Source organism: Vipera berus, assembly GCF_964194415.1.
Source record: "Vipera berus genome assembly, chromosome: 2".
Lineage (NCBI taxonomy): Eukaryota > Metazoa > Chordata > Lepidosauria > Squamata > Viperidae > Vipera > Vipera berus.
Genome location: NC_138203.1, coordinates 234569718 through 234591299, shown reverse-complemented (window position 1 = coordinate 234591299; position 21582 = coordinate 234569718). Strand labels below are relative to the sequence as shown.

Below are 21582 nucleotides of genomic sequence, written 5' to 3'. Positions count from 1 at the left end.
AGAGACAAATCTCTGGCTCTTTTTTTTAACATACCCACTCAAATAATTGTAATAAGAATGTCTCCTTGTTTTACTCCCCTATAGTGTTGCTCAAGTACATTATCTGAGGACAAAAATTATTCTCTTTATTATAAAATCAGAAGGTAAATAATTCCAAAAGTGATTCTGTGTGGGGAACAAGACAGCAAAAGAGGCAGTGGAGCATAGAGATAGGGTTAACATGCTTACGGATCCGGATGTTGAGAGGAACAGCACTACCCTCCTGACTGCCAATAAGAGCTGACACACGAACCACGTAGGAGACGTTCTCTTTCAGATCCACTAAGTCCTCTGTGGTCTGGGAGCCTGGGATACGTCGAACCCTCTCAGTGCCATCTACAGCAGAAACCACAATAGTTGTGAACATGAACTCATAATTCAAATAAAAACAAATCTTAGATTTTGTGATCACAGCATCAGGCTACAAAGACGATATGACACTGGATAAGGAGAGAAGAAGAGTAAATTAATAGTTTAATTTCTCACAAACAAATCACTTCAGCTTTCAACAAAACATTTATTTTGCTATACTCTTCTAAGTAAAACTAGAATTCACTAGGTGTGAATCATCTCAGTGTTGTCACCTTATCTCCACCATCCCCATCTCAGATGCACCAACAACAGCCAAACCTCCTACAACTGACCCCATCCCCTTGGGGCCCCCACCTCTGGTGATCATAGAAAATTATGTGCAAGGTCTGTTTCACAGACAAAAGCCTGGAAAAGCACCAGACAAAATAACTTCTTCTTGCTTGAACACTTGTGCTGACCAATTGGCTCCCATCTTCACCCGCATCTTTAATAAATCACTAGAGATGTGCTATGTTTCTTCTTGCTTCAAATGCTCTACTATCATCCCAGTGCCAAAGAAACCCTCCATCAAACAATTGAATGACTACAGACCAGTTGCTCTGACATCCATAGTTATGAAAACCTTTGAAAGGTTAGTGTTGGCCCACCTGAAAACCATCACGGATCTGCAGATCATCAGATGATGCTGTTTTTATGGCTCTGCACTACATCCTACAACATCTTGAATCTCCAAAGACCTATGCAAGGGTCCTTTTTGTAGACTTCAGCTCAGCATTTAATACTATCATTCCAGATATTCTTCTCACTAAACTAAATCAGCTAGATGTGCCTGACCATACCTGTAAGTGGATTATAAGCTTTCTAATAGACAGGAAGCAGCAAGTGAAGCTAGGCAAAATCACATCAGATACCCGTACAATTAGTACAGCCCCCTCCCAGGGCTGTGTGTTCTCTCCACTTCTCTTCTCACCCTGTACCAATGACTGCATCTCAAAAGATTCGGTTAAAGTACTGAAGTTTGCAGACGATACAACAGTGATTGGTCTCGTTCGAGATAACGACAAATCTGCACACAGACAGCAGATTGAACAACTAGCCTTGTGGTGCAGCCAGAACAATCTTGAACAGAAGACTCTCAAAACTGTAGAAATGTTAGTAGATTTTAGAAGAAACCCTACTATTCTACTGTACAATACTAGACAACACAGTATCAAAGTAGAGACCTTCAAGTTTCTAGGTCCATTTAAAATGGACACATCAAAAATGTCATCAAAAAAAGCACAACAACAAATGTTCTTCCTGCGCCAACTCAGAAAGCTCAGTCTGCCCAAGGAGCTGCTGATACTGTTCTACAAAGGAATTATTGAATCTGTCATTTGCACCTCTATAACTGTCTGGTTTGGCACTGCAACAAAACAAGACAGGCACAGACTTCAACGAATAGTTAGAACTGCAGAAAAAACAATTGCTACCAGCCTGCCTTCCATTGATGACCTATATCCTGCACAAGCAAGAAAGAGGGCTGTGAAAAGATCTACAGACCTCTCACATCTGGACATAAAACTGTTTCAACTTCTTCCATCAAGATGACACTGTAGGGCAGACATGTCAAACACAAGGCCCGGGGGCCGGATCCGGCCCGCGAAGTGGTTTCATGTGGCCCGCGAAGCCATCCTGGAAACAGTGAGGGAACGGCCCCCACTGCCTTGGCCCTGGCCCAGAGACCCTCCTTCTGCCAGAGACCCTCAGATCTGTCCCACTCCTGCCCAGGCCCCCATAGGCACCCTTGATGCGAACGATGTAGAGCTGGCCACGCCCACCCAGTAGGCCATACGCACTCTAGCCACGCCCACCCAGGTCACACCCACTCGGCCCTTGAGGGCAACCACAATGCTGATGCGGCCCTCAATGAAATTGAGTTTGACACCCCTGCTGTAGGGCATTACACATCAGAACAACTAGACATAAGGACAGTTTTCCCCCCTGGCCATCACTCTGCTAAACAACTAATTCCTACAACACTGTCAAACTACTTAGTAAAGCTGTATTGCTATTAGTCTCCTCATCTTTCCTATTATCTATCCTTACCTTTTTATGACTATAACTTTGTTGCTTGTATCTTACAATTTATATTGTTTTATTTATTATCCTAGTATGATTTATGTTGTTTGCTTAGCTAGTATCCTATGACTATCACTAAGTGTTGCATCTTATGTGATGAAGTGTTATATTTTATGATTTATGATGAATGTATTTTTATGTTGTCTATAATCATGATTTATCACTATTACTTGTATGTACAGAGAGCTTATGCACCAGAGACAAATTTCTTGTGTGTCCAACCACACTTGGCCAATAAAGTATTCTATTTCTATTTCTATTTTTATTCCTATTCTCACCCAGGTACCATCTCTACACTCTCAATGCTCATAACTTGAATAAGTTTTGAGGGTGCTTGCATTAATGTTCTTTAGAACATCATTAAAACTCTTTAGATCAGTGGTTCCCAAACCTGAGTAAAATACCTAAAATTGGTAAAAGTGGCTTCTCTTTACGTAACACATGAACCCATTATCTAATGACAATTTGTTAGTTGCGAAGTCGTGTCCGACCCATCGCGACCCTATGGACAACGCTAATGACAATAGGGACATTTAAATTGACTTAAAATGCTTTACTTACATGGGATAAAAAAGGCTTTTTGATAAGTGGTTTTGAGTACCAAAGGAAAAAGTTTGAGAAGCACTACTGAAATGATTAGAGATGATGTTTTATCAAGGTTCTGTAACTTTCAAGAAAATCTCCCTTCAGAACATGCTGTTCAACCCAGAAAAAAGAGAAAAAAAGAGGGATGCTCAGGACTATACTCTATTTATTGCTTGGAAAGGCTTTGCCCCAAAGGTGTTTTTTGAAGAGGCAATGAATGGGCTTTCTTGTCTTTCTTTGAAGACGTTTTGCTTCTCATCCAAGAAGCTTCTTCAGAGCTGAGAAGCGAAATGTCTTCAAAGAAAAACAAGAAAGTCCAGTTGCCTCTTGAAAAAAGCACCTTTGGGACAACCATGACCTGGATGACTGAGAATCTCCACAGACATTTGGAAAGGCTTTGTTCTTCTGCTCCTTTTAGTACACTTCTGTTCTTCCATGTGCTCCCATCAATGGATACTTCTGGATTTTCAGCAAGCCGCCACTCCTATCAACTAGCTGCTCCTGTGTGCTCACCTTGCATATTGCGTACTACAATCTTATATTCTGTGGCTCCTTGGACTCCTAGCCATGATAGCCGGACTCTGTTTCCTATGGTCTCGATGATCCTCAAGTTGGAGATGACTCCCACTGAAGGGGCCACCCCTAAAAGAGAAATTTTGAATTCAGCAAAGATGATGTGAGAATCAAAAGCTCAGCCAGGAATGTGACTAGCTGAATTAAAGGGAGCATGAATTTCCTCTTACTCACCTGTCTCTGAAATAGTAACTGGGGTGGCTACTTCTTTTCCATCATACAAAGTATAGAGGGTGATATGATATTCTGTGCTTGGCTGCAGGTCACTCAGAGTGTAGCTGTTCTCATTGGTGGGAAGAGAGGCAGTCTTGGGAGAATCCACTCCTTGAAATCAATACAAGATCGAAATTAGCACTGATCTTTATAGATTTGAAAACAAATGGGTAACAGCAACAGCAACAGCAACAAAGATGATTGGGGGACTGGAGGCTAAAACATGTAGGGAACGGTTGCTGGAATTGGGTATGTGTAGTTTAATGAAGAGAAGAGTGAGGGGTGACATGATAGCAGTCTTTCAATATCTCAGGGGCTGCCACAAAGCAGAGGGAGTCAAGCTATTCTCCAAAGCACCTGAAAGCAGGACAAGAAGCAATGGATGGAAACTAATGAAGGAGAGAAGCAACCTAGAACTAAGGAGAAACTTCCTGACAGTTAGAACAATTAACCAGTGGAACAACCTGCCTCCAGAAGTGGTGAATGCTCCAACACTGGAAGTTTTTAAGAAGAGACTGGCCAGCCACTTGTCTGAAATGGTATAGGGTTTCCTGCCTGAGCAGGGGGTTGGACTAGATGACCTCCAAGGTCCCTTCCAACTTCTTCTTCTTCTTCTTCTTCTTCTTCTTCTTCTTCTTCTTCTTATTATTATTATTATTATTATTATTATTATTATTATTATTATTATTATTATTATTATTATTTATCCCTACCTCTCACTATTCTGACATAAATACTAGAACTAAGTCATTGCCTAACTTTCAGTTCCCTTCAACATTAAGGCACAATCATAGTTCATTCCCCCCCAATGTATCAAAAGCCATTATGATACATATTTTGAGAGGCAATTATTTTAAAATGTGCATCTTAAAGCCAACATTCCCATCACCTCTTGCTTTCTTAGATAAGGTATGGAATTATAATAGTACATGCTGGAGGATACCAGGTCAGAGAAGCTTATTCTAAAACTTACCTTAAAAGAAAAGAAAACTACATAGAAACTTTTCCAAAAGGATATCCTAGAAATATTTGGAACTGACTGGGAAAGGAACAGATTCTCAACATTACATTTATAAGTGTCCACAATCCCTGTAACGTTTCGTACTACTCATTGCAGAAATTTAGCCAGCCTACCTGTTGCTTTTCTCCACTCCAGACGATACCCGCGAGCATTAGGGATGATATTCCAGGCAACTTTAATTGATGTTGGGTCAACAGCAATAGTCCTAAGAAGCTGGGCTATTTCTAAGAGCAACAAAAATAAATTGTAAAATTGTGAATGATTAGGAAATGTACTAATAGCCCCTCAGTTATTACAATCTTTGGCTCCAAGCCTAATTACTATGGGACAAGTTTATTCAAAGAAGAAAAAAAGTAACAATCTATATCTAAATTTACTATTATACGAAGTCCCAGCACTTTTTCTAAAGATGGGCTGCATAAATAGCATTCATATATTGACTTGAACATACCTAGACATCGGTTTCAACTATAATTACCATATAATATCTGTTGCATTTTTTCCTCCCCACTTGAATACTTGATAAAGAGTACACCATCTTTAAACTTGAATCAGAAAACTTCTCTAAACCAATGTTCATGTTTGATATCTTCATATTTAACTGAATTATTATACTATAAACTAGCTCATAAATGAAATGCTAACAGTGGACCTATTTTACCTGCAGTGGTGGTGATTGTAATAGCAGCACAAGCAATATTAATTGTGGTATCACTAGTAACATAACAAAAATAATCATCAGCAAGTACGCATACCTGTTTTCCTTCTAATAGAGGCCTTGGGACCTTCTACCTGTCCATAGAGTGGCGCAACAGATACCAGGTAATCAGTGTTAGGCTGCAACCTAGTTAACAAATATGAATTCTTGCTGGCATCCACATCAGCTGTTTGACGACCCTGACCTAAGAAATTTCAAAATATAAAGCAAAATGCAACAAAGCTGTTAGCTATTATCCATACAAAACATGCATTTGTGAATTACATGACCACATGCTGAATTGCAGCAAACCACCTTTATTACTTTCCTTTCCCATTCAGCAAGAGATCCTCAATTCTTCACTTATGTCATTCGAAGTGATATTTCCTGTAGACATTGAAATTACCACAAATATACAACATCTTTTTAGATACAGTAGACTTTTAATACTACTCCCAACTTCTTAATCTATTAATGAAGTGGAAAACTAATTGTAGTAACTGTTAAGTTGTGAGCTCTGGACCGCATGGCCAAGATGGACGATGCAGGACAACAGGGTTCAGCATAACATTCTTTATTGATGAAGCACAGACTTGGCAAACAAAGGGGCAACCGCCCCTCTTATATACCTAGCCAGGTATACTTGGAACCAATCCCATTGTCCGGATTTCCCGCCAAAGACTGCCCTGCCAATCCTGACAGGACACCCTGCCACCTGGTGGTGTCAGTGGCTATCTCTGTGTAACATCCCCTATATACATATATACTGTACATAACAGTAACTTGAAAGTATTCTAAATAAGGAGCATAGGAGTTAATTAATAGATTTCTTACAAAAAGAAAAATCACAGGGGTTTGGACCTTTTATTGAAACACTTAAGAGTGCAAGTCTGCCACTTTCAAGTTTTGAATTGTGGATAGGTGTCATCATTCCATCTAAGACTCATAATCAGTTCTTAATGGACATTACATTGCTTGGGTGGGAAAAAGATAACTTCTCCCTAGAAGTTCTCAATGTATAATGATGCAATGTTGCTTTAATTTTGCAATATTTCTATCTATAGGTGAGGAGCTATAAAGGAAATTGCTTAGAAATAACTCTGTGTGTCTTTCTTGAGTTTTGGAGCCTGACTTATAGTGATTTCTGGATAAACCTATAACTAAATTACACAGCAGCCTATAAAATTATTGTAAAAGTGTACTTAGATTGGAAAATCATGCATATCAGGACTACCTCCCTTCTAGAAGATATATTAATTTATCACACATGGATAGATTGTGGAGGTGTATTTTTTAATATTAAATATTATAAGAATATAATGCTAAATACATTTTTAAAAAGAAACTCTTGCTTCATACTTTGTGCCTTTCTATATTCGTTTGCATTTGTGTGTTTGTGTGTGTGAATACACACACACACACACACACAGTACCTATTTGTGTAATATTATAATGCTATTTAGAGCCTAGTCAAATTATTTTCAGGTCTTGTTCAGGTCTGCAAGATTTATATTTGCCATCAAGTGCTCCTGTTTCCATTGATTTTTCACTGTAACAATTAGGGGGGAAAAACCATATAGATGCCTAATTAGAAAACAGTCTCATTTGTTATTTAGAATGGAAGTGTCAGAATCCATTTATATCACATTTCATAAATGTATAGGTAGAACAATGTGCTTATTCTGGGGATTCTGCCATCTCTCTGAAGGGGGGGGGAGAGGATAGACTTAAGGTGATCTTCTAACAACAGGGAACATTTGAACTGGGGGAGGGAGGGGGAGAGACAGATCTGGATTGCATCTTCATTTACAACTGAAAAAGGAAAGCAATAACCATAAAACCAAGGAGAGTTCCCTTTCCCACGGAAGGGCCTGACACCTAAGCAAATGATGAGAGCCTGACCAAATGGATGAGGGGAGGGGCTGAAATGGGAATGCTTTATATAGGATTGAAATGTAACTTTGTTAGATTCCGTCTTGTATTGCCACAATCGATTCCATCCTAGTAAACACTTTCCTTTTGGACTAAACTTGCATCCAAGAGTTCTTATTTCCTAAGATGTGGATTGAGGTGGGTCCTGACAGGAAGTTTTGATATCTTGAAAATCATTTTCAGTCTGTCGACTGCATAGTATAATTAATGCAAAATTGTCATTCAGTGTCTAAATGGAGAACAGGGTCTTACTCGATATGTGAGAAGAAATATTTATATAACATGAAAAAGTACCAGTGAACAGATATACCTGAGGGGAGTTCCCAGGTAACACGATATGCAGTAACTCCACTCACACCCCTCCAGATCACCAGCATCCCTTGAGAGGAGATGTCCTGGGCACTCAGTTGTTGTATTCCTGCCAAATTCACTAGAAAGAGAGAGAGAGGAAAAATCAAACAAGATGAGCAGAAGGATGGTTCAGCTATCTAATTATCAATAATTCTAGAACCCAAATTTTCGTGAGCTTTATTTCCTCACCGAATTCACGGTTATGCTTCAAGATTATGAAAGGCAAAGACATGATTTTCCTATTTAAGTTATGAAGTTAAGGATGTTTTTATGGTTGTACTAGCTGATAATACCCACAATCAGTATCTTTATAGTAGTAGACTATAAAGACTACTAAAAGAGTTCCAGATAAAGACAAGAAAGTCCCAATCCTGGCACCTCGCATTTCTCAAAGCCTACTTCATGTATAAACTAAACACTGGAAAGCCTATAGTTCCTTATGTACCTAATCAGGGCTGGATTAACAACAGGCAAATCAGATAGTCCTTGGGTTACAGCCACTCGTTCAGTGACCAAAGTTATGATCGTGCTGAATAAGGGGGGACTTGAGAACAGTCCTCAAAGTTGAGGCTGTTGCAGAGTCCCAACAGACAAATGATTGTGAGTCAGACACTTGGCAACTGGCTTGCAAAACAGTTGCAGCATCCTACAGTCATGTGATCACTATTCGCTGGCTTCCCACAAGCAAAGTCAATGGGGAAGCGAGTAGGAGGTTGCAAGTCATTCCTATAAGTCTCTCCCATGCCCCCTTTTTCACCTGCCTGCCACCTATGCTCTATAATGCCTAGTGTGGCACTGCCTGCCTGCACTCTGTAGTGGCCATCCATGGTACCTATCCACCTCTGCTCCAGTACTCATCTGTTGGCACTCCATAGTGTCTGCCTGAAGCAGCTGTCCAGCCATCCATTCTCTGTAGTACCCGCCCATTCATAGTCCGCAGTGCTTGCTGTGGCACCCAACCCACCCTCTTTAGTACCTGCTCATGGCACCCAGGCACCCTCCTGCACTCCGTAACACCTATTCCAGGAACAAAGCTCTGCTTCCCTTAATTTAGGCGACACTTACATGTTCGACTACGAACTACAGCAGGCACTATTGTATGATGTGGGAAGATTGGATGCAATGTTATCACATAGTCAGTGTTAGGTCGAAGGTTGCTGAGCAAGAATGAAGTAGAACTGGCATCAAGATTCACTTCTTCAGCCTGAGCGTCACCTTTCAGAAGGAAAAACAAAGGTAATTTTAGAAATGTACATAAAAAACGTACAAGAAATATATAGGATCACTGGCTAGTGCTACTTCTTTAAAAATGTTGATAAAATTACAACTCAAATTCTTATTGGAACTTCATTCTTCATTTCTTAACATTGAAATTTAAAGACTGAACTATATCACTAATTCAGGAAAGTAGAATTATTGATAAATGAGGGTTGTTTCCTTTTAAAATAGTCTTCCCCAACCTTGTATCTTCCACAGGTTTTCCAGCTATTCCAGCATTCTGGGAAATGCAAGTTGAGAGTGCCTGCAGTGGTTAAAGCATCAGGCTAGAAACCAAGTGACTGGGAGACTGTGAGTTCTAGTCCAGCCTCTGAGTGATCTTGGGACGGTTACTCTCAGCTCTAGGAAAAGGCAATGGCAAATAACTTCCAAAAAAAATCTTGCCAAGAAAACTAGAGACCTTGGCCAGGCAGTTACCAGAAGTCAAAAGTGATTTGAAGGAACATATACACAGTTGGCCAGCAGCCACATGGTGGACTCAAAGAAAATACTTAATAAAGTCAGAGCCAAAAGTAAGGGAGAATATTACTGTAAGTATCTCGCTGGACCTTGTCTTAATCTCTCTAATCCATTTTTCCTCTTTTTCTTACTTTCTTTACTCTCTTCTGTCTTCCCCCGATAGCGGATTGAAGGGATGAGACAGATACTTAACAGAAATCGGAACTGACCCTTTCTGAGAGCTTTGAAAATTAAGCCACATGCTATACAGAACTAGGCTGAAGTCTGTAGGACTGAAAGTCACCCACACTTCCTTGTAATACAGCAGCTACAGAAGTCCAGCTTACATGTATCTCCGGACTGGGCTCATTTGTTTTCTACTTGATCCCATGTATATCTCCACCCTCTATTTCAGAGTATTTAGTATTGCGTGGAACATGAATCTTTAGCTGCTGAACAAGGAACGGAGACCATTTTAACATAGACCATTTTTACTCTAAAGTGGATTAGAACAAATATCTAGAGAGCATTGATAGACAAATGACAGTGACAGTTACTACAGGACCCTTTTTTTGCACAGGCTTTCTTTCTGATTGAGTCACACCAAGCAAAGCCGCAAGCAAAAGCAACAGTTGGCGGTGATATCAACATTCATTTTGGTGCCCACAGGGCCAGCATTCTCTGCTAGGCAGATGAATTCCCTTGGCAGCAGGTGTGGCCAGACACTGGGTGAGGCACTGGGAGACTTGCCAGGGCTATAAGCACCAGCATGGCTGCAGGCTGAGGTGAGGCAGCTCCAGGTGCAGCTTCTGACAAGCACATCACAACAAGTCGTGGGGGAATATTCCAGTAGGGTCCACTTTCCCGAGCCTGGATTTTCTTACTCAGGAAACCATGAGTTCTGACCCTCGCTGCATTTGGTAGTTAGAACTGATGCTTGGGAGCAGTTGGGACTGGACATAAAGTTACCCTCTCTCCAACTCAATTTGTTCTTTTTAAAGTCTGCAATCCTCAACAAACAAGAGCTGTTACAGGACAGGGATGTACAGTACAGATGTCTCCCTCCCAGACAACGTGCTCCATTCTGATGAAGGACTCACTTTTCTGCTAGAGCACAAGCCCATTATAACCTAAAGAAACACAGCAATTCCTGTTCTCCCCTCATCCCTGTAAATCAGGAGATGAAGAACTACCAATCAGGTTAAAAGGAAGCTGCAGCCATGTACTGTACTTCCTGTTCCACTTCAGCTCCAGTACTCCCTGAAGCAACTGAATTAATTGCTTTCTGATACAGAAGCCTTCTGAGGCTTAGCACTTCTAACCCCAAAAATCACCCCTCTCAAGTTTTGCACTGACCTCTAGCCACATAAGTGAGCCTGTAGCCTTGTAGGGCTTCATTCAGATCAGCTGTCCAGGACAGCCTGAGGAAAAATGGCCCTGTTTCCAACACCCGAAAATTTGTCACTCCAGACAGGATCTCTGTAAGGAAAACAAAGAATTGGGATCTCTATCAGGAAAATAAAGAATCATTGGGGTGGGTCCTTCACATTCACATTTCACGTGAGTCCCAGACACGTTGTGTTATGAGAGAATTTATACTAATAGGATGGAGTCATTTTCACTCATAGTGGAATGAACTGCATGAGCAAAATGGCAAAGCCATCTCCAGCCAGGGTCCCTTCAGAATACCAGGAATACAATACCTGTACCCCAACCATTAGGCTGCCTGGAACAAATGAAAGCTGGCAGGATCATGATTGAAGAAAACCTGGCATTGTAAGGTTATGCTGGCAACTCATTTGAAAATTATACAGGATAATGACATCAGACAGTGGAAGTTATAAAAATGGCGCAGACAAGACACATGTGAGAAAAGACAGTCCTTAAGCACAAAGTCCAAAAGCTGCATAGGGCTCTAAAGATCAATCCCAGGACTTTGACTAATGCTTAAAATGGCCTTGTAGTCAGTGCAGTAGTTTCAAAACACACATGAAGTATTTTCTGGGGTTCAGCCCAATAGCAGCCTAGCTGTGATAATGTGAGATAGCTATAGTGCATTCAGAAAGTATTCAGACCCCTTCACTTTTGTTAATTTTGTTACGCTACAGCCTGATTCTACAGTTGTTGAAATTCAATTTTTTCCTCATTAATCTATACTCACTAATGACAAAGCGAAAACCGAATTTTAGAAATGTCTATAAATTTATTAAAAAGGAAAAACTGAAATGTCACATTGGCATATGTATGCAGACCCTTGCAACAACACGTGAAATTTAGCTCTGGTGTCTCTCATTTCTCTTGATCATTGCTGACATTTTTCTACACCTTGATTGGAGTCCACCAGTGGTAAATTAAATTGATTGGACATGATTTGGAAAGGCACACACCTCTCTATAGAAGGCCTCACAGCTAACAATGCATACTGTGGCAGAGTAAAAGCCATGAGGTCAAAGGAACTGCCTGCAGAGCTCAGACAGGATTATTGCAAGGCAATGATCAGGAGAAGGCTACAATAAAATTTCTGCTGCACTGAAGGTTCCTAAGAGCACAGTAGCCTCCATAATTCTCAAATGGAAGAAGTTTGTCACAACCAGGTCTCTTCCAAGAGCTGCTCACCCAGTCAAACTGAACAATTGGGGGAGAAGGACTTTAGTAAGAGAGGTGACCAAGAACCCAATGGTCATTGAGCTACAGAGATCCTATGTGGAGATGGGACAGAGTTCTAGAAGGACAACCATCACTGCAGCCCTCCATCTATCTGGGCTTTATGGCAGAGTGGCTAGATGAACGCCTCTCCTCAGTGCAAAAGACATGAAAGTCTGCTTGGAGTTTGCAAAAAAGCACCTAAAGGACTCTCAGACTGTGAAGAACAAGATTCTCTGGTCTGATGAAACCAAGATAGATCTGTTTGGCCTCAATTCTAAAACTTATGTCTGGAGGAAACCAGGCACCGCTCATCACCTGCCCAACGTCATCCCAACAGTGAAGCATGGTGGTGGCAGCATCATGGTGTGGGGGTGTTTTTCAGCAGCAGGGACTGGGAGACTGCTCAGGGTTGAGGGAAAGCTGAATGGAGCAAAGTACATGGATATCCTCAATGAAAACCAGTTCCACAGACTGGGCCGGAGGTTCACTTTTCAACATGACAAATCCTAAGCACACAGCCAAGACAACACAGGAGTGGCTCAGGGACAACTCTGTCCTAGAGTGGCCCAGCCAGAGCCCTCTCTTGAACCCTACTGAACATCTCTGGAAGGATCTGAAAATGGTTGTCCACCAATGTTCGTCATCCAGCCTGACTGAGCTTGAGAGGATTTACAAGGAAGACAGGCAGAAGCTTGTAAGCCGCCCTGAGTCTTCGGAGAAGGGCGGGATATAAATGGAATTTTTTTAAAAAATCCTCTAATTCAGGTGTGCAAAGCTTGTTGCTTCATAGCCAAAAAGACTCGAAGCTTCCAAAGGTGCTTCAACAAAGTACTGATTTGAATACTTATGCCAATGTGATATTTCATTTTTTTTCCTTTTTACTAAATTTACAGATATTTCCAAATTGCTGTTTTCACTTTGTCATTGTGAGGTACTGAGTGTAGATTAATGAGAAAAAAATGAATTGCAACAACTATAGAATCTGGCTGCAGCATAACAAAATTGACAAAAGTGAAGGGGTCTGAATACTTTCTGAATGCAGTCTATATTGGGGAAAAATATTCTGATGGGTATAGCACACATTGTATGATGAATTATTACATTAATTTTTAATATGAAGTTAAGTTTTGAGTACAGCACAACTCCTGATGACATACATGGACATATACATTCAGTTGCTTGTCATGATAACTAAATAAAGACATCTTCAAAAGCAATATAATGCCCTGTAAGAATGTATGAGTCAGGTACCCAGGATATAGACAGAATTAGCCAAAGGCTAGGAAAAAAGATGGTGGATGCATACTTGCCCTGGAGGCTATTTAGGACTCCAATGCCACAATGGAAAAGGCTTTAAATTCCTGTATTAGCAGGGTTTCTCAGACATAAATTCAGGACAATATCAGACTTTTCATTATGGCTTTTACTGGCTTCCCAGAAGATAGCCATCAACTTATTCACCAGCTCTCTGACTCTGCAATCAAAAAACTGTGGCTATGTCCTGAACTATTACACAGAAACTTCCTAACTGTAAATTCTAAATATTATACATGATAAGGCTACACAAACACCCAAAGAACCACAAATGGGAGTTTATACCCGAGAAATCTGAAGGCACCAAATTCTGGAATTATTTGGGAGGAATTTTAAAAGGAAATATATCAAGAAATGTCAAAGAAATTATAGAATCTCAGTACATCAAAGATGGGCTTATTACTCACGTGTCCGTCCTTTGCCAGAAACTGATTCTCCAATGCGGTTGGTATACTGAGCTATAATAGTGACCTGGTAATCTGTCCCACTTTTCAAGCCACGAAGTACAGTGCTTGTCTCACCAGATCCCACACTGATCTGTTTAGTATCCAGAATGAATCTGTTACTACTCATTAATTGCCACCATATCTAATTATATATGCAAATACCATCTGTATGAATTTACATTCTACTATTTCTGGTATTTCTCAAATAAAAATGGCTTGAGGAAGGACAAGTAGTACTTAACTCCTACCTCTATACTATTAACCTGATAAAAATTTATCACTACAATACTAAAGCTAATTAGTTTTACTAGGAATAAATAAAATGTCCTTTTTTCAAAACTGTGTTGTTTTATGTAAAAATAAAAATCTCTTCTAGGCAAATAAAAAAAGAAAAATACTTTACAAGTCTTGTGTTTACTGCACATTGCTTACAAAACCTCTAACATGTTTAATGTTCATTTTATACTACTTGCAAACCATGTCACATGTTCACCTCACATTCCTTGCACCAAAGAGTTGACCGCAATTTATTAGATGGAGTTATTGCTTAAAACAACTTTAGACAGAATAACAGAGTGATCAAAGCTGGCCAATCCCCTGCTTCATTATTATCTAAATTCGTCAAAATAACACTCCCCAAGTTTCTCTTCTATTATCAAATACTTTAATATACACACACAAACACACACAAGAAAATGATAGCTCTGTTATATAGCCAAAAGGACTTTAAGTAAATAAGAACTGGGTGATGGTCACAAGAAACTGATGGGGTAACTAGTTGAAGAAATAAGCTACATTCTGTGATGAGACAACTCCCTTAGAATGCAGGGCGGACACTGGACCTTTCATCCTTTTTTATAAACAAAAAGTCAATATTATTATGTCAACTATAACAATGTGTATCAACTAAAAGAGCACTCTGGAACATGGGCTGGTCTGAAAACAGACAAAGCCAGTTAGTGTTTATGTTGTTGTTTTAATTTGGAGGGGGAATGCCATTAATATAGCATGACCTTGATAATGTACCTTCAACCTCTTTTCAGACCAATAAGGGCCTTACTCCCACATTAGTTGTATGCATAATATTTTATCCTGAGAAATGCCACCCCCAGAACACCGCAAACCACTTCTTATTCCAGAAGTTTCACTTTTAGAAAACTGCTATGTTAGCCCCAGAATGGGTTGACTAATGTGGTCTTGGATGAAAAATAGGACAATTCAGATTTCCCCAATAGTGAATGTTTTGCACATATGTATCTGCCACACTAAAACTGCCCTGTTTTATAGCTGAATTTTGCTAAATTTACTTTTGAGAAAGCATGATGATTGCGCTATAAAAAGTACTCACCTCCTGCCTTTCTGACAGGATTTGTTGCCCCAGGCCAGTCAAAGGTACATACTGGACTTTATATCCAATTACAGGACCACCAGCTGCTGTCCAACGGATCCTTAGCATGTCTGTTCCTTGTTCCACAAAGGCCAGGTTGGAAGGACCATTGTAGGCACCTTAAGGAAAGTAATAGCAGAGAGGACAACATAAATCAGGTTTACTGTTGACATAGACCACTTTAGAAAGTTGTAGACATAGAAAAGAAAGACTAAGCATTTCAGAAAAGCTGAAAGGATCTATGAAATGAAGAGTGACAGCGTCAACATCAGTGAGGGCTGGGGCCTCTAATGGAAGAATGGAATGCTACCCACTTGCTGGGTCAAATCAAATCATCAATAAGATGGGATCAGTGGCCCTGACCTAAGCTTCCTTCAATATTGTTTCCATGGAAAGAAGAAAAGAACAAAATTCAGATGTTCACTGAAGGGAAAGTTCCAAAAGTTATATAGCATATCAAACTGAACACCAAAGTCCTCCAAATCCTTTACCTATTGTTTGGAGGATGCCTCCTGTGCTGGCACACACCTTCTGTGACACCAGCGGCAGGAGGGATGCCAGGATTTTAAAATCAGTAACATAGAAGGAATAATCTTCTGTGGGTGTGGAAGCCACTCGGTCAAGCTCCTTCCGGTCTGCATTTTTGATACCTGGGCGAAGGAGAGAAAAAAAGAAACACTCTGCTTCAGCTCCGATCCTCCTTTAAACAATTGCTATATTATTGTGGCACTCAGTCTTTTTCACACTGGGAGCAACTCTCGGAATAAACTGAGCTTTGATCACTAAGGTAAGTTTTGCCATTATTTAAACTGAGATTGAGAAACTGGCATCCTTAAACATTTTGGGTTCCACTCCCATCAGCCCCCTGGCCAACTTGACCAAAGGGAAGAAACATGGAAGCCTTAAACCAAAACATATGGAGGCCTCCTGAAACTATAAACCTGATTTAACCCTTGTAATTTGGAAAGCTACTATAACCTGAGCTCCCTGGAAGGGCACATCTTTTGAATGCACTTCAGTACCCAACATCTTAAGATAGGGCTGAGAAAAACTCCAGTCTATTGCCCTAAAGAACAGTTGAGACCAGTTAAGCTCTGCCAGTTCTTGTCCTAGTTGTTTTTAATCCAAAGTTGCAAAATTTCCACCACAGTAATAGTTGCTCCAAGCTCTCTAGGGAGATATTTTGTCCTCCTTCAAAAAAATGCTTGGAAAGTACTAGAAGTCATCTATGGTTTTGCTAAGAAAAACATGCTTCCACACATATATTACACACAAACATTTGTAATTTGAAATCCATATTAGGACTATGCTTTTCTTAGGCAAATGCCAAAAATGCATGTAATTTTCTTGCCCTGCCCTTTGAGATTTCTTCAGCGGGCAATACATTAAAAAAAGAATGGGGAAAGATAGGAGAAGAAGCATTATTAAAGACATTAAAATGGCAATGTCTTCATAATCGGGTGGTGAGATGAATATCTTGCTTGATGAAGAAATGTGGAGATTTTGAAAGCCTGTACATTTTTGTGGCTTTTGAGTTGATTTAATAAAAGCAATGATCTTCAAGGGATTTCTCCTGCCAAAATAGTACTTGTGTTTCTGTATAACAGAAATTGACATGGCCATCCTTTTTAAGCACTTCACTTGCTTTTAATTTTTTTTATTTTAAATTCTAATCTGGAAAAATATTTATCTATGCATCAAGAACAATGCACCGATAAACAATTATTTTCTGCAACAATTAGCCTGGGAGCTGTATTATAGTTGTAGAACTGAATTCTCAGTTTGCAAGTGCAGACTTCCCCAGGCTTATTGGAGACATAAGCAAAGTCAGGGGGGTGGGGTGGAGAGGGGGTTCCAGGATTAATAAACCTAGAGGGCCCATCCCGTGCTTGCAATGTTCTCAATCTCACCTATCCCTAATCTGGCAAGTAGGAACTGGTTTATGCATTTCATGTACCACCCATCCAATATGTTTTTCTTTCAGCAAACAGTTAACAACAAGGGGGAGGTAATGGGACCTAGTGGCTGGTGCGGAGGGAGAACTTCCCATTAAATTTGTCCTTATTTGATACCCATCCTACACTGCAAGATCACTCACCCACAGCAAAGACTTTAATGCCTTGATTCTTCAGTTTTAAGGCTGTCTGCTCAACCTCATCCTGAGACTTTCCATCAGTAATGAGAATACAGATCTAAGGGAAAAGAAAATGCAATAATAAGTAACACAAATGACTTAAGGTCAATTCTTTTTGAAGAAAAGCTCAGTGTATGCTCAGCCTGACCAGCTGCCATTAAATGGCTGAGGCAGAAATAAAGATCAAGACTGCTAAACGTGTTTCTAGGAACCAATACCCTTATTTCAGAACACCAGTAAGAGTTATTTTTTAATGTCAGTCTATTAACAATATGTAACGTTTAAATGTTCCTTGTGGGGTGTTTTGCTTACTAGAATAGGACAGATATTGCTCATACAGCCCTTTAAGTTCAAAAAAGTTGAGGTTTAAGTGCTACATCCATTCAGCATTCAGGAAGCAACAGGTCATACTTCCACTGAAAAACATGAGTTTGCAATATTATAAGAGACCAAAAATGGCTGTAAGAATTGGCAAAACCTGTAGGATTATGCCCAGGACTCTCTGGCCATTCCCTTCTCTTTCTGTTGGGGCAGAAAACGTTTTCACCGTACCTTTGGAATGTTAGGCCGGAGCTGACTGGCCCCAAATAAATTATCTGCTACATAACGCAGGCCTGCTCCTGTGCGAGTATTTCCACCCTTGAAGGCTATCTCTTGGACAGCCCGTATCACTTCCGTTCCATTGAGAAAGTCAGAGAATTCGAACTCAGTCCTGGAATCGGAACAAAATTAAAAGTAATACTATTATTTGAAAGTCCATCAGGTGACAGGAAGTATTTCTCAGATTACTGCTTTGTAACTGATTTTTGTAGTTTTTTTTTTTTTAAAAAATCAATCTCTGCGAGGTTTTTTTGGGAGCTTTTCAATGTTATAAATAGAGCACTTGGCTCCTCTAACAAGTAACAGGCAATTATATGTCATGAATGCAGTTTTGTTTGTCTTTAGAGCGAATACGAATCTCAAGAATATGTGCAAGATATACACAAACAGACGTAGACACAAACAGCAGCCCCTTTTGTGCCCAATACGTTACTCAATGCACATTTTCTAATCAAATAGATTTACTCTGCAAATAGAACAAAAAAGAAGATTAATATTTTTCCTTCTCTTGAAAATTGCAGGCTGGTTATTTTGAGGGTCATCCTTCAGGAATAAGGGATAGGGGTCAAGAGGCTAAACCAGAGATCTCCAACCTTTCTCGGTTGGCAGACCGGAGGAAAAGGGAGAGAGAAGCATTTTACGTGTGTGCTCAGACAAAAAACGGGCCGCGAGCACGTGTGATGCAAACGGGGCAGTGCTAGAAGCCGCGTGACACTCACTAGCACTTTTGCCATGCAGCACCTTGTTTTTGCCTTGTAGTGGCATTTTTGACAGACAGCATCCCGTTTTCACCATGCAGTGCCCCATTTTTGCCACGCAGTGCCTGTTTGCATGGCGGCAGTGCTAGCGCGAGTGAGGTGAGTGTGTGCACTGGGCAGCCTGTTCTGTGGCCCGGTGGCTAGCAGGCCACGGCCCGGTAGTGGGCCACGGACCACAAGTTGGTGATCCCTGGGCTAAATCATAAAAAGAACAGTTGCTGGAATTGGGTATATCTAGTTTAATGAAGGGAAGGATGAGGGCTGACATGGTAGCAGTGTTCCAATATCTCAGGGGCTGCCACAAAGAAGAGGGAGTCAAGCTATTCTCCAAAGCACCTGAGGGCAGGACAAGAAGCAACAGATGGAAACTAACCAAGGAAAGAAGCAACCAAAACTAAGGAGAAATTTCCTGACAGTGAGAACAATAAACCAGTGGAACAGCTTGCCTTAGAAGTTGTGGGTGGAGGTTTTTAACAAGCAATTGGACAGTCATTTGTCTGAAATGGTATAAGGTTTCCTGCCTGAGCAGGGGATTGGACTAGAAGACTTCCAAGGTCCCTTCCAACTCTGTTACTCTGTTATTTTGGATGGTTAGAAGTAAATAGAGTTTTAACTGCAAATGAAACCAGTAACAGTTCCTTGGAATGTGACATCTCAATTTTCCCCAGACCAGTATCTTTCAGGGAGCATTGAATTCAACTCCCAGCTTGCATGGCACCAGTCTTGGGGAAGGCAGGCTATCTAATATATTGAACATCATGTTCCCAATTGTGGCCATCTAGAAAACTCAAAGAATTCTACATGCCATGAAGGCAAACTGATTGATCCCAGCATCTAGCATTTAGTGAAATTATATCTTGGAATACAGCAGCCCCATTTAATTATCCAAGTCAGTAACACAGATGTTCTCCAAGAATTCATCTAAAGTGAGTAAAACTAAAAGCAAGAAGACTAGGACTCACCTGGGGTCATCACTGTACTGCACAGCTGCATAACGTACCCCATTCACACCCACCACATTGATAAAAGGAACAACCAGTCCTTCCATGAAGGATCGAATCATGCGGAAATTTCCCCTGCCAATGCTAGAGGATCCATCTACCAGGAATACAATGTCAGCCAGGTACACGTTGGTGCAGATCACTGCAAGGCAATATCAACTGATCAGAAAGCTTATCTTCATCAGTGGATCCCCTCCATCCATTTATATTACAAGGCAAAAGAACAGCACAAACTGGCCTTGGTCTACACACAGTTACATACTAGCTTGAACCTTTAATCCCACAGAGCCAGACTGAATCATTCCTATTCAAAAAGGTCTACAGCTTTTGTGCACTTCATACAATGAGTCCATAACTGATTTGACCATTGAAGTCATTACACTAGAGAAGAGGCAGAAAAAGCCTTGGCTTAATAACTAGTGTGAGAAGACTACAGATAGTCTTTGATTTACAATCACAATATCATGATTCAGTTTGGAAGTAGTGAGTCATGACTAAGCCTTGGCAAATAAAATTTTAGAGTCATCAATTCAGAGCCCCTACTCCATAAATGCATAGCTTTTTTCTATTGTGAGCTGCATTCCTTCAGATGAGATCTCTTCAGAAGACTACATGTATGGCACAGTTAAAGCTAGGTACACTCTTTCTTATTACACCCTCTGTTCTCTCTTTCAAGCAGCAGGTTGCAAGGAAGGGAGGAAAACGTTTATCAAGGCTTCTGAAATTAGGTCCAGGAGCAGAGGTTTCCTATCCCTAAATTACCCACCATCACCCCCACACAGTCAAAGGAATTATTAGTATTAAATGGCTAGAAAATTTGTAATGTTGAGGAGAAAAAAAATAGCAGTGTTCCTTTCCTCCCACTGCATAGCTGTTATGAAATTATAATTAAGAACTGTGTACCAGGTATGTTCTGTAACTGGTTTTTTTTTAAATGAAAATGCTTTCAAATACACAAAGTTGTGAAAAATAAACCTGGCCATGTTCAACTCCACACGTGAACTCTCATCCCCCTGTAGTTGCTGGGGACTCCCAAATGAACTCCAGCATCTAATCTTTGCTCTCCTATTACACCAGGTGTGCTAGAAGATAAATCGTAACATATGGCGCTTTGTGCAGCTCTCTAAGATTTTAAGTGGTGTTTTGACAAACCCTTCTCTCCAGGGGCCTTCTCTAACAGATGGACAGCTTTACCTCTTAGCTTTCCTGAGCTTCCTGCTATAACTCCTCTAGCCAATGCAAAAATACAGAAGTTGGTGTTCCAATCTATAGGGCTGCCATGCAGGGTTAAATTAACCGTGACTCACCTCTCTCCCTTTTTTGAGCCATGACTTGTATGGAAGCAAAGAGTACAGCATGGAGTGCTGCGAGGAACAGCGTTTCCCTTCTCATTGTGAGAGTCTGAAATAAAGAATATGAGATGGAAGCATGCTCAGTTTTTCAGATAATACTGAAGTATTACCCTAGTCTCCAACCCAAGAAAACAGATTAGGGGCAAAAAGGATCTCCACAGTCCTTGCTTATTTATATACTACTTTTATATCTCATTGTTTCTCTGGAAACTCAAATAGGCTTCCTATAATTTTATGTTGTTTGCTTACCCATGGCCAAAGAGATGAAGATGACTGCAAAGACCCGAGTGCAGTGCATTTAATAACAGGAAAAATCGGGCAGTACAGAATAGAATATTTAAGAGTCATATACTACTCTCAGCTATATATCAGCTTCTATATATC

General features: G+C 40.4%; 1 protein-coding gene across 1 annotated transcript in view; it reads right to left on the bottom strand.

Annotated features, from left to right (window-relative positions):
- The window catches only part of COL7A1 (collagen type VII alpha 1 chain), a gene marked incomplete at its 5' end in the record, with an annotated part of 122196 nt that extends 100958 nt beyond the window's left edge, over nt 1-21238 (bottom strand). Inside the window, 15 exons of the mRNA XM_081319072.1 lie at nt 229-375; nt 3571-3699; nt 3805-3954; nt 4978-5088; nt 5614-5766; nt 7804-7923; nt 8910-9059; nt 10917-11039; nt 13928-14057; nt 15315-15472; nt 15845-16003; nt 17452-17545; nt 18040-18199; nt 19808-19988; nt 21154-21238. Coding sequence (XP_081175198.1) covers nt 229-375; nt 3571-3699; nt 3805-3954; nt 4978-5088; nt 5614-5766; nt 7804-7923; nt 8910-9059; nt 10917-11039; nt 13928-14057; nt 15315-15472; nt 15845-16003; nt 17452-17545; nt 18040-18199; nt 19808-19988; nt 21154-21238 — 2050 coding nt within the window. The remainder of the gene's footprint in view (nt 1-228; nt 376-3570; nt 3700-3804; nt 3955-4977; nt 5089-5613; nt 5767-7803; nt 7924-8909; nt 9060-10916; nt 11040-13927; nt 14058-15314; nt 15473-15844; nt 16004-17451; nt 17546-18039; nt 18200-19807; nt 19989-21153) is intronic.
- Between the last annotated feature and the right edge of the window lie 344 nt (nt 21239-21582).